The following is a 14,788-nucleotide window of genomic DNA, read 5'->3' on the forward strand; positions in this document are numbered from 1 at the left end:
TTAATTTTAGCTTTTTATGTTTTAAGTTTATTGCAGTATTGATTTTAAATAAAATATAAAGATGCTATTTCCGTGAATAAATAATTCAGGAAACTAACCCATCACATCTCATATTCTGCCTCAGGCAGAAGCTAATAATTTTTTTTTGAGGAAGAGGAAACCCACCCATACTGTAGCTAGCCAACTGTGCTATGTTGTATATGGTGGAGAAATCCCGTTCAGGCCCCTGAGATGATCGGTTTACATCTCATAGCATGAAATTTTAATTACCTTTCCTTTAACATGCTTAACTGCGAAGCTACTATATTTCAGCTCCTATTTTAAGCCACCTGCAGTATATCCTGCCTAATTAGACACACAGCAAAGATGAACGAGGGTGTTTATAAGCAGGCAAATGAGATGAATTTGTGGGAAATGTTTTAAAAATAAGCTTAACCTAATCCTTCTGTTATTCTTATGAGTTCATTTATGCTTCTGGCAGGATAACCAGACAAAGCAGGACGTGAGCCGTGACCAACACAAAAAAACTTTTCTGTAGAAAGTTTGCCTTAGGAAGGTTTTGACAACCCAGAGCAGCTTATTGTGTCTGTTTTTGCTGTGGTGGAGAGCTGACTTGCCATTTGTGAGGGGGCTGTTCTGGAGACTTTATACAGGTTAACTGAAACTTAACTGAAAGCTTTCTGGTGGTTGTTTTTCAGTAGTAGCTGAAGGTTTTTCCTTCAGTTTTACTGTTGTTTCCTAAATCCTGCAGGGCATCCAAGAAATCTGTTCCCAGTCTTAGAGATCTCTGGGGACCTTTGTGTTATGTGAGCATTTCGGTAGCCCTCTATGGTATGAAGTAATAATCCATAGTGAAGATCTCACTGTCCATCCCCATAAGAGGTCAGAATCACAGAGTGGCTCAGGTGGGAAGGACCTCTGGAGGTCACCTGGTCCAACCCCCCTATTCAAGCAGGGCCACCTTGAGGGGGTTGCCCAGGACCACATCCAGCAGGTGGCTTTTGAAGATCTCCAATGAGGAGACTCCACAACCTCTCTGGGCAACCTGTGCCAATGCTCCATCAGAACATAAGAACTTCCTGGTGTTCAGAGGGAACCTCCTGTGCTCCAGTTTGTGCCTATTGCCTCTTGAGTTGCCTCGCTGTATTGATAGGTATGTGAAGGTTCTATATTTGCTCTGTCATGTATACATAGTGCTAGTATGTAAAGTAATTAACCTCTGTTAATTGCTCAAGCTTCATTTGTCCTTCAGCCTTTGCAGCAAATGAAGGAACCACAATCTCACATTTCTGGTGATGTTTACAGCCTCATAAAAAAGCACAGTACAAGCTGTTTTGGGAGGCCTCTGCTGCTGTCATTCCACCTGCAAAATGTTGGCTGCTTTGACAGTGGAATACTGAGAGCAAATGCAGATTGAGTGCCAGACACCGGGAGCTTGATGAGAGGCAGATGCAGCCCCCATTTAACCCCAAGCACTTGCGCCCAGCAGAACCAGTGCTGATAAGGGCTTGGGACCTCCAGAGCTTGGCACCAGAATGTTATTGTACTCTATAGGGCATCACAGCAGCAGAGTAAAGGGCAGGCTTGTAGGCAGTAAGGCAAGGTAGGTGGAGGTACTTGTGTTAGTACAGGAATATGTATTTATCCATGTCAACTATTTACCATTAGAATGCCTAAAGTTCTGGTAAGGTATGGGGAACAAACTGCATGCACGTGTGTTTTTTTCAGGTTCAATCACCTTTTAAACTACTGAGACACCATTTAGAAGTGTGCATGCATGGCTCTGCTCTCATAATTAACTGCCGCTGGTGGACTCATCAGAGCAGGCGTAGAATTATGATAATACAATGAGAGGTCTCAGGACTAGAGCTTGACTGTGCTATCCTGGAGCAGCGGAGGAACTAAAATGATACCGGATCCAAAATACACTATAATCTGTACCTTCTTCACACAAAGGGAGCAAGAGGAATCTCTTTTCACCCAAATGGAGGGCTTTGCATATGTGAGAGCAGGTGCTGTGATTTCACATCTTCATCAAGGTATAAAGATGGTGAGAGCTTTTAAGTCTCTCCCTGACTCCCCCATTTAAGCCAGTTGAAATTAAAATTGGTGGGGAATGTGCTGGAAATACTGAAGAGAGTTGGAGCCATATGTTTTCTTGCATTCCTGGGTACTCCTACAGCTAACATTCTGTTTATATAATATTCCTGAAACATAAAAGCTAAAATAAATTCAGCATGTGAAAATTAATAACAAGTCATTTCTCTTATGATCAGTCCAGAGGAAGCTGTCGTAAGTGTTAAGGTATTCAGACAGCTGATTTTTGTACATCAGCTCTCAAGTGAGGTATGTAGTTTACAGAGAGTGAGTGCTTAAGCTTATGTACTCTATGAGTACATGAAGTAAGAGGCTGTTGAGGATGGTGGATACCATGGCAGCAAGGAAAAAGTTTACAAAGTTCATTTCCTAAGTGTTCCTTCTTAGCACTTTACATTTTCAAATTGCAGTGTAAACATTTAATTCTCACTGCACCTTGGTTTAAAGTTGTTGAAATGAAGAAAGAGTCCTTTGCTGTGCAGGAAGCCAAGTGTAGATTTGAGATTAAAATGTGAAAGTGCCTGGTTCCTTGCCTGAAGCTTGAGTCCTTCTGATGGTATTTAAGCGGTTTCCACATGCACAAGAAGTGTATTGTCTTATTCTGGTCAAAGTGCACATTCTTCTAAAACTTTCAGAAGAAAGCGTTACTGCTCTTCAAGGAGCTAAATCATCTCTGCTCTTTTAAGGCTCAGTTAAATGACAGCCTGGTAACACTCTGTGTAGTAATGTGTCTTTGGTAAGTGAAAACCTAATGAAAAATCAAAACTTAGTAATGGATTGAGGCATAAACTATAGATGGCTTGCTTTTGGAGCAGGAAGAGTCAATACACAGGAAAAAAAATAAAAATCTGTTCTCAGATATCAAGGACTAGGCTGAAGTTTGAAAGCCCATTTTATTTTGCTCACCTGTGTGTATACATGCTTTTTCTCTACTGTACTGATTTGTCATTTTTCTTCATGAATTTTTTTTCTTCACAAAAAAAAAATATAAAAAAGATTGCAGGCTCCCAGGAGGAATATTTTTCATCACGGCAAGATGATGATTTAGATCAAAGATGTCCTCAGAGGGTGACAGAAACTTTCAATGGTTTCAGGATTTGCTGTGGGTATACAAAACCTTTTCAAAAAGGGATTATAGATTATATGGCTTGAGCAATGCAAGTCTTGCCCTTTTTTCCAAAGGCAATGGACACCTGCTGACAGTATGGGGAAGGGTCACCAAAATATCAGCTGAAGGGGTTGAAAGTCTATTGTAATCAGAGAAAAGATCCCACAGACAGGTGACTATTTTATCTGCCATTTTGGTTGTAAATGCCCTCCAATCCTATATAGTAATTAGGCTGTGTTTGGTCAACATCTAAAATATGCAGTTACTACCATTTGCATCACAATTCTTCAGTTTATAAAAGGTCCAGATCTTCACTGCAGCCATTAGCAGAAAATCTGATTTCAAACAGACAAACAAAACCTACCAACCAATCAAACACAAAACCCACTATGAGAGCACAAAATTGAGGTACAGTACAGAGACATTTCAGCCCATTAGTGGTGTGACATTTGGTTCATCTTCCAGCTCTCCTTTTACTCACCTGCAGTGATCTGGATAGTTTCTCTCTGGTTACTTTGATCTCTAGAAAGTCTTTTCAAACTGATGTCTACCTGTCCCCTGCACATGAGGAATGTGGTTAGCAGCTACCTGTGAAATGTGTGCTTTGCATGACTTGGCTAGGTCACACAAAATACGGAGGCATGGAGACAATGAGAGAGCAACCCTCTCCAGCAGGTATTGTCTTGTAAGACCATACTCTCTCATAAGATCTCTAGACTGCTGTCTGAATTGACATAATCTATTCCATAGTTGCAGCCTGTGTTACAGGGTAGCCAGACATTGTCTCTGGCCAGGATTCCCATCTGGTTTTTGAGGCTAGGAATTCACTTTACGTGTTTCTCTTATCAGCTGAATACAAACTGTGCTGTCTAGTAGTCCTGAGATTTTCCTTCACTTGTCTCTTTTATTTCTTTGTCTCTTGTTGCTATTCATATACTGTCTTTCCAAATGATAAAGTACTTGGCCAGGAGTGTTTTCTAGTTATGGAATAGTATAAATTTTTTTTCTCAACATTCCCCATATTTGAATCTTGCAGTTTTATACAGACAGAAAAAAAATAAGTTTGGGACAGGAATTGATAACTCTTGTGACATAAAATGATGCTATTTATTATTGTAACTGTCCTCACTACTCTTGGAGCAGATGCAGATACTGTCTTCAAAGTCGTACCCAAAGTTGAAGATCCTGTGTACATGCTCAAAGTATTGTTGTTGGAGTATGTTTTGGTTCCATAACTGTGATGGGCCTGATAGACAGTGGCATATGCAAAATTTTTAAAAGCTTTTCCATATGGTTAGGAAGTCAGGATTTGACAAATTTCCTCAGTGTTTATAATTAAAACCCAGAAGATATTAAACAGTTACTGGTTTCTGTTGTGGTCAATATTATGATTTACTGACTTGAGAACCAATATTGACTGAGGGGAAACGAAGCTTGATTTTTCCCCTAAGGCCTACTAAGTCTGGATGCTGACTGAAAACAGAAGTTTTCATGGTATAGACATCCAATAACAAGCTTTTACAAGGATAGGAATTTGTTTCTCTGACTTTCAAACAAAATTTATAACAAAATTTGTTATTATATGTGTTATAATGCCTTATATAAAATATTATTACAGTGTTTCTTTAAAGAGCGCTTTAATTTTGGATATGCCCCTTTGAGACAGAATTGGTGGGGTTATATGGAGTACATGAAAAATGCTGGCTTGGTAGCCCAAGGGGGGAGTGTCTACAATATGAACAGCAGTAAATTGAGCATTTTACAGTATCCTACTGTTACATTTCTATCTCAAGCTGTGATAGCACAGGTTGCTGAAGTCCACAGTTGGTACGATCCTCTTATCTATCCTGTCCTTGACTATGTCTCCATTACTGCAGACAGTTTGGTGACTTTTGTGACATGGACTCCTCCATGCTGGGAAGCAAGAAAATGCAGCTGAACTCATTCCAGGTCTCAACTGCTCTTGCTTTTGTGTTAGAAGTTTTATCATTTAAAAACATCAGGTGTCTGAATACAAGAGAGTTTGAGCCAGGAAAATCAGAGATCAGAGCCTGATCTCATAATCCAACATATTACATGACTATCACTTGTACACACACAGAATGTGTACTTTTGCCTGCTTCTGACTATTGCCCAAATTATATACATTGCTAAATATCTGAACACTGCTATTTTTTAACAGTCTCCATGAAATTAATCTCCAGCAGATGCTGGTTCATGGCTGGCAGCATCCTTCATTTTTAAGCTTAAGGTACTAATAAAATTCTGAAGTCCGCTTTCCATTCAGATGTGAGAAAATCCTCCAGTTTGACATGAACCAGCTCTTTGATCCATCTTTTGTCAAGTGGTGAGAGTGAGGCTAGGTCAGCTCTTGGGGCTCTAGACAGAATTGTATTTCATGAAGTAGTATGAAGCTTATAATTAGAGCAGGAGCAGTAGTTTTCCCAGAAGCTTTTGACATGTCCCTTTCCTGGCAGCCTGGAGCCTGTTAAATTACACAGTCAGACTGGATTCAAGCTTCTTGGTGGTTCAGCAAAAGGACTGTGTTGTGAACTGACTGTGGAACAACCAAGAGAGGATTATTTTGCTTATGTGCAATAGGAACAGAAACATATATATTTTTTTGATATTGTGTCAACTGCAACAACACCAGCTTTAGCTGAAGAGTAATGGTATTGCTGAAAGCCGACAAAGAGATTCATAGTGTAGTTTTCAAGACTTTTGTTGGTTTTATCTTTGTCTCTTGTAGCATCCATAGCCTGCTCTGAAGAGGAATGTTCTTCAAGAGCAGTGATACCTTACTTTTCCTTTTGGCTCAGGAAAACACATTATGTCCTGGTAGCTAGTGGTTCCAGAAGAGAGTAATAACTTCTTACAGAGTCTACCAGAAGCCTGTTGCCTCAACTTTAAAGTTGTTTAGTGTTTCCCAATACATCTTGTAAAAATGAATGTTCTCTTTTTGCTCCAGATTATCAGGCTATGCAGTAACCCAAATGAAGGTGTGTGAAATAATATCTTTTTTTCCTTTGACCCTTTGTTTTTCCCTTTTGCAGTACAGGTGTGACAGTGATGGAGGAACATATTTACAGGTCTGTGAGGCTGCTGGAAAAAGCAATCCCTCCCAGGGCTGTTCACAAAGTGAATCATTAGCCTGACTGCAACAATAAATACCACCACAGAGAACATGCGAGGATTTATCCAAAGGTCACGTTCACCCAGAATGTTTCTCGGCTGAAAGAAGTTTGCAGCTGTGTTAAGATTAAAGAGTGTTAGAGAACCATAGTGTGTGTGATTTTTTCACTCTAAATAAAATATGAGCTGTTTGTCTAACAGACCCAGCTGAGGGATGCTAGTGTCAGGCTACTTTGGGGCTGTCATATATATTTCCACTGGGCTTTTAGCATTCAGGAATAATCTCTTCTTTGACGCATTTACCTGACACATCCTAAGCTCCTGCAATGCCTAGGAGGAGATCTTCCTCCTGCCATTGTGAGAACTTTGATAGTCACTCAGAAAAGGGAAACATAATGAGATCAGCTCAGACAAATGACTGAGGTCAAAGTCATGTCCTAAAAATGAAAATAGCCTAAACGAATCACTCGCCTTCTCACTTAAATGTGCTTAACAGACAGTGGCCAGACTGCAGTGTGATAAGCATTTTATCTGCAGCAACTGGCAGGCACTTGGCTGAATAGTTGCTGATTGGCTTCAGCAAAAACCCTTGCATGAGTTTTTGTGCATGCCTATACGGTCACAGTCATGTTTAGGGTCTGTATGGAAACATTTCTAATACTAATCTGTTAACCTGCTTCTCCTTTCACTTATAATATTTTTAGATTAGGAATAGTGTCATTAATTTAATACTCATATAAACAGAGGAACATGAGTTTTGCCCTTAGTGGCACAGGCTGCATTGTAGCCCATGGTTGCATGGTGTGTCTCTTGGTCTTTCTGGTAGATAGCATGTGTTTTTTTCTCTCATACTCTTAGCAGGCCTGGATCTCGGGGCCCAGGAAGGGTGCCTTGTGGTTTCAGGACCACATGCTGGTCTTCCCAGCTATGGCAGTCCCCAGGAGATGCAGTGGAAAAATGCTGTGGTGGTAAAAGGGGACCTGCAGTGTTGCTGTACTGAATGTTCTTTGGGAAGCAATTGTGGTTATCATTACATCTGTGCACAGTAAACAAATTAATCTTCTGACATTTGTATTGCAGGAAACACCAGAGAAAAGCAATGAGAAAGTTTAATATAATTTTAATTGCCCTTTGTCATTTCCTACCCACAAGCCATTTAATTCTTTATCAGAGGATTCTGCACTCGAGATGCAGTCATGGTGGCCATGGAGGAGAGAAGATGTGCTGGTCTCTCCTCCTGAATTTCCACTGTGAGTTGATTTTTCTCAAAACATTCAGTCTCGTGCTTTTTTTCTGTGACTTAGAGAAGTTTCAAGTGATCACCTCATGAGAAGAATAGATCCCAGTAGGGTCCACAACAGCTTATAGGCAAATTCTTTGACAGCCTACCAAGAACTTTTTAGCAGCCAGTTAGCAGATTATGCATTTCAGACTGACAGCTTTCTCAGCAGTGTAGCCATTATGCTTGCTTGGATCATCTCTGAAACTGCTTTCTGTCATTGTGATTCCACAGAGTTCTTCTGTAGGCTTGATCTGGTTAGCCACATAAATGACTGTGGGTTGTTTTAAGAGATGAATTTCCATCTGGGATAGCCTTCAAATATGGAAAACTACCATGAAGCACAACATGAGAGAGAAAAACACCTGGGGCTAAACTAGTGTTGTATTTCTGTTTTACTTCTGAAAAACCTAAGTCTACATCCAAATTGCACAAGACAAAATACCTTAAATCTGCTGTTTTAGCTTGTGTAGAGTTCCTAGAGGACCTTAGTCCAAGCAGAACAGACATTTTCTGGCATAAAACCCAAGGTGTTTTTTTTTTTTTTATTTTCCTTGCTTAATACAAAGGTGATCCAATCCTAATGAAAGAGGAAGCACCCACTTAAATGTAATACTTCTCTTTGTTGTTACAATAATAAATAGAAAACCTGCAAGTAGTGTGGTCATATACCCAACTGTAGCCCAGTTGGAGACAGGAAAGGAGAAAAATCCCATTGCAAGGAAGCAAGCCCTTGTTTCCAGATTGCCAAAGCTTTCCTTTTGAATCTTGAAAGCTTTAGATGAAATGTAAATTTTTTTGACAAGGCCTTCATGAGGTGGCTGGTCTTTTGGAGATGGATGCATGGGTGGGTCTGAGGCTTGGTCCCAGCTCTGCCACGTATTACTTATAAGCCAGCCATGTGATACCTCAATCAAAGCCTTACAATGTGAATATGCAAGATGAAGCCTCCAAATTCAGACTGAACCCTCTGGATGGTTGTCAGGCAGCTCCAAGTTGTCTGTCCAGCTCCCCCAGCCTTATGTTGCTAGTGGGTTATCAGCTGTGCAGAACATGGGCAGCCTCTTAAACTACTTTCGTGCCTGTCAGCGTAGAGTTTTACAGATGCACAGAATGTACCAAAGGCTGAAAATATGTGCCTGAACCACCCAGGCAAAAAGTACTTTCGAATTTATTTTGGATCTTCTTTATACATCCACCCTTCTTCTCTGTCTGTCTCTGGTACTCTAGCTCTATTGATGCATGCATGCAAAAGGAAAACCATAACAAAATCTCTCTTTAGAAAGAGATTCTGAAGCAATGACCTTCTTTTGAACTTTACATCATGGTTTCCGTTGGCTGTCATGCTTAGAGCAGTTTGAAATTTCCTGGCGGCTTATCCATTGGCTCAGCACAGGGGTTTTTACTTTGTCTTCGTTGCCCAGTTAGTGGGCAGAGAGTAGAAATGTGGTTGTGGAGGGGCTTGCTGTGCTGGGTTTATGTCTTCTATGAACCCAACAGCTTTACTAACATCAGTGTTCTCTATTGAGCTCATGGCAGCATTGCTGGGGAGCAAGTTTTAAGGAAGGGAGGTTGGAAATGCAGACTGTAGAAAGAATCGGCTGGGTTTTTTTTTTTGTTTTTTGTTTTTTTTTTTTGAGTTTGGTGACTGCAGCATTGAGGTCAGACCAGATTTCATAGTCTCTCTGAGATGGGGAGATGGTCCAGTGCTGAGGACAACAGTAGGGTGCTTGATCTGCACCTGACAAGTGAAATATATTTGCCTTTTAGCTGATCTCTAGTGTCTGCGTTTTCTGACTTACGTGCTGTGTGACTCCTGTGGTGGCTGGAAACAGCAATAAATGTGGATTTAGAATGAAAGGTTCAGTTCTATCATGTGGTCTTTTAGAATGCCATGGGTTTTCCTACGTAGGTTTCTGGGAAAAGGGCTGCTCCAGGGGCCAGGGGTGTTTGCTTACTGTGGTAGGAATTTGCACTCTAACCAGAATAAAAAGTGTTTGGAAATTCCCTGGAGATAAGACGGCAAGTGCGACTGACAATGCAATGGGATATCTCGATGGAGAAATTTATTTTTACTTTTGCTTTTAAATGGATGTCTTAATATGGATTGTTCCTTTGTGTTGCAGTATGTGAGAAGAGAGCAAGGACCACATAATGCCAGTTGTTACTGGCTTCAGGGAATGAAAGAAGGGCTCTATCTTCATGCTCTCAGTACAAGCCTGTGGCCTGGCAATTTCTGTACAGCTCTCCTGCCTTTTACATCAGCTCAGGGTCAGACTTTAATGGTAAAATTTTCATCTCTGTCACTCCAGGTGAGATGATTCACTTGAGGGCACCCCAGGAAGTTGTATGTGCAGGTTCACACATCTTTGCAGGATTAAGAGAGAAGTGTGTTTTAAGCCTAGCCTAGAGTACAGTACAACTGCATGAAATGAATCACAGGGCCTGCAACTTCTGCTGCATAAAACAATAGAGCTATTTCTTTTGATGATACAATAATAATAACAATAATCTTAGACAATTATAACAGTAAAGAAGAATTGCTCCTATCCAAGCTCTTCTTTTCAGCCTTTAACCTCACATTTCTTCATTTGTTTTACAAATGGAAAAACCTCTCTGGGGCTCTTTATTGCACAGAAAACAGGAAAAAGTAAATACATGCTGGGATTGTCATCACGACTGATGGTGTCTAGTCAGTTTAACAGTTTTCCAATAAATTTGTAAAAATCTGGTGCTGTGTTATTTCAGATTAAAACGTGGGGCAGCACTTGTTTCTTCTCTTGTCAAGACAAACTCTCCATTTTGAATGTTACCCCTCATGACCCCACTTTTGACCTGGATAGCTAAGCCCTGATTAATCTGAAATGATGTAGCCAAGACCATGGGCCAGGACAGTCCATGTCTAGAAAATCTGGAAAATACTGGACAAGCACTGTGATGATAGTGATGAGTCAGGGACATCTTCCACTGCTACGTATGTTCCCCACTGCTCTTGGAAGTCAGATGCAGAAGGCTGTGTGTTAGGCATGCACTTGCAGAGGGCTGGGATTTGGAAAGGACGGATAGCACATGTCTGCGGTGCTTCAGGCAGCATCAGAGGAAACCCTAGGAAGCATGTGCATCCCAGAAACATGATTTAGATATCGCTCTGTGGTCACAGGGTGTGATGTGTACATTTTGTTCATCCTCAGGAATGCACTGCAAGTAAAAACAAAAAATAAAGAGAGGCTCTGCCTATAACACAGAGACAGTCCAATGTGTATGCTCTATAGTACGAAGTGCCTTGCAAGGCAGAGTGATGGGAAGAAAGGAAGATGGGGACAGAGCCGATCCTCCCCCTGCTGAAGAAATGACTTGCATGTAATGTGGGAGAAATCATTTCCCCACATTGTCACCATTCCTGTGCCTTCCCATACCCAGTTCCTGAGTGGAAGGTAGGGCTTCCTAAGTTTGATCTGCCCATTGCCGTCAGCTTGCGAAGAACAAAATGAAGGCTTGGTGCCATTTCTCTCTTCCATCTCCACAGATGTGAGGTGTGATCACCAATGCAAATAATTTTACAACTGCCTCTGGTTTGAGCTGAGCCTGGGGTGGAAAGCTGTTTCCATTCAGTGAGCGGTATACAAGTTGTATTTAAGTGAGACGGTGACTTCCCTCTGTTATTCAACATTTACATAAGCAATTTGCAGCTAACCAAGCAGCATCCTCAGCAGAAGATACATAAAGATTCCGGGAATCTTTCCCCACCTGTCCAGTGGGATGATTGTCAATACTCTGTGGTAAATACATTACTTCTTGTTAAATAAGAGATTTTAATGCCAAGGATCTCAACTTGCCAGTGCCTCATAAATATGATATTTAGGATATTTCACAAGGTTAAAAGTATACAAACTGGACAGGCTTAGAAGGAAACATACAAGGGAAAATGGGATTTCAAGCTACTTTGACTTTAAACAGCATTCATGTATTAGCATGTGAATGTAGTTACACTCGGGTCTATAAAAAAATTTTACACTGCATTGACTTATACTGTGCATTGACTTTTGGGACTCTAAAAGCTGGTTAGTGAGCCTACCAGGGGTGGCGCCCTGCTAGATCTTCTCTTCACAAACAGAGAAGGACTGGACTTGTTGGTAGAGTCCCTTGGGAGGCGGTTCTGAAGGGCAGAGGAGTCCAGGAAGGCTGGGCGCTCTTCAAGAGGGAAATCTTAATGGCGCAGGAATGGTCTGTCCCCACGTGCCCAAAGACGAGCTGGTGGGGAAGAAGACCAGCCTGGCTGAACAGAGAATTGTGGCTTGAGCTTAGGAGAAAAAAGAGGGTTTATAATCTTTGGAAAAGTGGGCAGGCCACTAGGGAAGACTATAAGGATGTTGCGAGGCTGTGCAGGGACAAAATTAGAAAGGCCAAAGCTCATCTGGAGCTCAATCTGGCTACTGCCGTTAAAGATAACAAAAAATGTTTTTATAAAAATTTCAAGCATCAAGCAATTTGCTTGGCAGAGAAGGACCTGGGAATGATGGTGGACGGTCAGCTGAATATGAGCCAGCAGTGTGCTCAGGTGGCCAAGAAGGCCAAAGGCATCCTGGCTTGCTTAAGAAACAGTGTGACCAGCAGGGCTAGGGAGGTGATCGTCCCCCTGTACTCGGCTGTGGTGAGGCTGCACCTCGAGTACTGTGTTCAGTTTTGGGCCCCTCGCTACAAGAAGGACATTGAGGTGCTTGAGCGGGTCCAGAGAAGGGCGACGAAGCTGGTGAGGGGCCTGGAGAACAAGTCCTACGAGGAGCGGCTGAAGGAGCTGGGCTTGTTCAGCCTGGAGAAAAGGAGGCTCAGGGGCGACCTTATTGCTCTCTACAGATACCTTAAAGGAGGCTGTAGAGAGGTGGGGGTTGGTCTGTTCTCCCACGTGCCTGATGACAGGATGAGGGGGAATGGGCTTAAATTGCACCAGGGGAGTTTTAGGTTGGATGTTAGGAAGAACTTCTTTACCGAAAGGGTTGTTAGACATTGGAACAGGCTGCCCAGGGAAGTGGTGGAGTCACCATCCCTGGAAGTCTTTAAAGGACTTTTAGATGTAGAGCTTAGGGATATGGTTTAGTGGGGACTGTTAGTGTTAGGTCAGAGGTTGGACTCGATGATCTTGAGGTCTCTTCCAACCTAGAAATTCTGTGATTCTGTAAATTGCCCATGTACTTGAGTGTGAAATGAAGTCTGAAAATGGACCATGGCAAAATAAAATGCTTCCGAAGCTCATGTGCTTATCTCAGGCATACAGGACTGCTTAATAACGCTGCAGCTTCTGATTTGCATTAAAAACACTAAGTGGGTTGGCTATTACCCTCACATAGTTCACAGTGCAAAACAGATGTGTAAATGGGTGACCAGCCACCTCCTCACTTCATGATTTTCAGTCTTTGGAGTGTGTTAGCAATGTATTTCTATTTACCTTAAATTTCAGACTCTATTTGAATGGAAAGAGAAGGGAGAAGAGCACTTTCGGAGCCTGGGGGTCAAAGGACTGAGTCTGGTCATGAGGTCCATCAGACTCATGGTCTCCAGTGTCCCTGGAGCAGAGACTCAGCCTTGCTGCCCTTCCCAGCAATTCATGTTCTTGCTACTGTATTTCTAAACTAAGGGGTTCAAAGAGTTAGGAAAATACATGGTTTTAAAGCTGTTTCTGAAGATATATAGCTCAGTGAAGGACCAGATGGAGGGTTAGGGGGAACGATCTCATAAATTGTCCCTGGTGAGACTATGGATGTATGCAGCATTATTTCACTGCTGAAAACAAATATAATGTATTGCTGCAGAGCCAGATTTTGGGCTAGGAAAGTTGGGTAGAGATCTTTGCCTGGAGCTCTCTGTGAATCTCCTTTCTTTCTAGTGAAACTGGACTGATTTATGGTTGTGTCTGGAAACTAGCAGTGGCCCAACATGGATCCAGATCCAGAGACAAATGTCCTTAAAATTGAGTGTTCCATTGTGTGTATGTGCGGATGTGCTTATGGGGGATGGAGAATGAGTTTAGTTTGTTACTAAATTGGAACAGATGTAGGGTCTGGTATTGAAGATTTTGGTTCTCCTCGTCTTGTGGAAACAATGCTATGCTATCATTACAACTGGTGAGTTAGAGCTGGTGTGTGACTTAGGTTTCAGCTTTTTTCTGAGGTTTATCCAAACTGAAACACAAAATATAATTTGAATGTTATGGTCTCAGAAAAAAAAAAAAAAACAAAAACAAAATGGAAATGAATGTTGGTAAGAAATGTTAATATTCCAAGGGACAGAAACCTTTCAAAGTCTCTAGTTCTTCAGTGCTGTTCTGAGTTGGTGAGGCTGTGAACAGGTTGAGATCATGTATCAAAAAGTAGATAACTGCTTATCCTATGTATGATAGAACTGAAAAGGATATCGTTTATTTTTTTAAGACTTACTCTTCCTATTTGCTATTTTGAAATTTGGCTAAGGAAAATCATCTGAAACAAACATAAAAACAGCATACAAGAGAAAAAATAATGAACTTATAGACTGAAAGGGAACATTTTATTCTCCCCAAGTAATTCATGCCATTTTATGGTTTATTTAAAATGAAGTAGTCAGTCCTGGCGGGATAGTGAGTAACTTGGCACAGGTGTTCAGTTACATCCATGGAGAAAAGAAACAGCTCTTTTTGGAGACAAGTCAGTATGTGAGTATGAGAGAACTTCTTCAGAGCTGGTCGTGTGGGATGAGATGTCAAAAGCAGCTGGTACTGGCCAACCTTACCTGGCATTATAGACAAAAAGTTTTACCCTGGGCTTCAGCAGGGACAGAGTTGTACCAACACAAAGTGTTTCTGGAAAATTTTAATCATGAAAGAACCTTCTTTTCTCAAGCCAGGCAGTATCCTCTTATAACGAACTTCTTAGAAGAAGGGAAAAGTTGGTCTGAGGTTAACCACCACATGCCCAGCTGGGACCAACTCAGAGACGATCAATGTGGAAATGTTTACAATATACCCCCTTAGCTGAAGCTAGAGCTTTTTGCTTAATATCCAAATATCATTAACAATGTCTTAAAAATTCAGTTAGCCATCTGCAAGTCCAAGCTACAATTTTTGTTTAACAGTGGCATCAAAAAGCCTTCCTCACACGTTAACATCTTAGGGTGTTAGTGTCAAGCATGGTAAGAATCTC

The 14,788-nt window shown here is 41.4% G+C and overlaps 1 protein-coding gene across 8 annotated transcripts in view; it reads left to right on the forward strand.

Annotated features, from left to right (window-relative positions):
- BMPER (BMP binding endothelial regulator) overlaps window positions 1-14,788 on the forward strand; it is a 167,097-nt gene that overhangs the window by 128,208 nt on the left and 24,101 nt on the right. The window contains exon 17 of one of the 8 annotated variants that reach the window (XM_068670405.1): window positions 6,259-6,474. The exons of the other annotated variants lie outside the window; for them this stretch is intronic. Coding sequence (XP_068526506.1) covers window positions 6,259-6,355 — 97 coding nt within the window. The 3' untranslated portion in view covers window positions 6,356-6,474. Of the gene's footprint in view, window positions 1-6,258; window positions 6,475-14,788 lie in introns of those variants that run through there. 8 annotated transcript variants of the gene reach the window in all.

This window comes from Anas acuta, chromosome 2 (assembly GCF_963932015.1).
Source record: "Anas acuta chromosome 2, bAnaAcu1.1, whole genome shotgun sequence".
NCBI classification, from domain to species: Eukaryota; Metazoa; Chordata; class Aves; order Anseriformes; family Anatidae; genus Anas; species Anas acuta.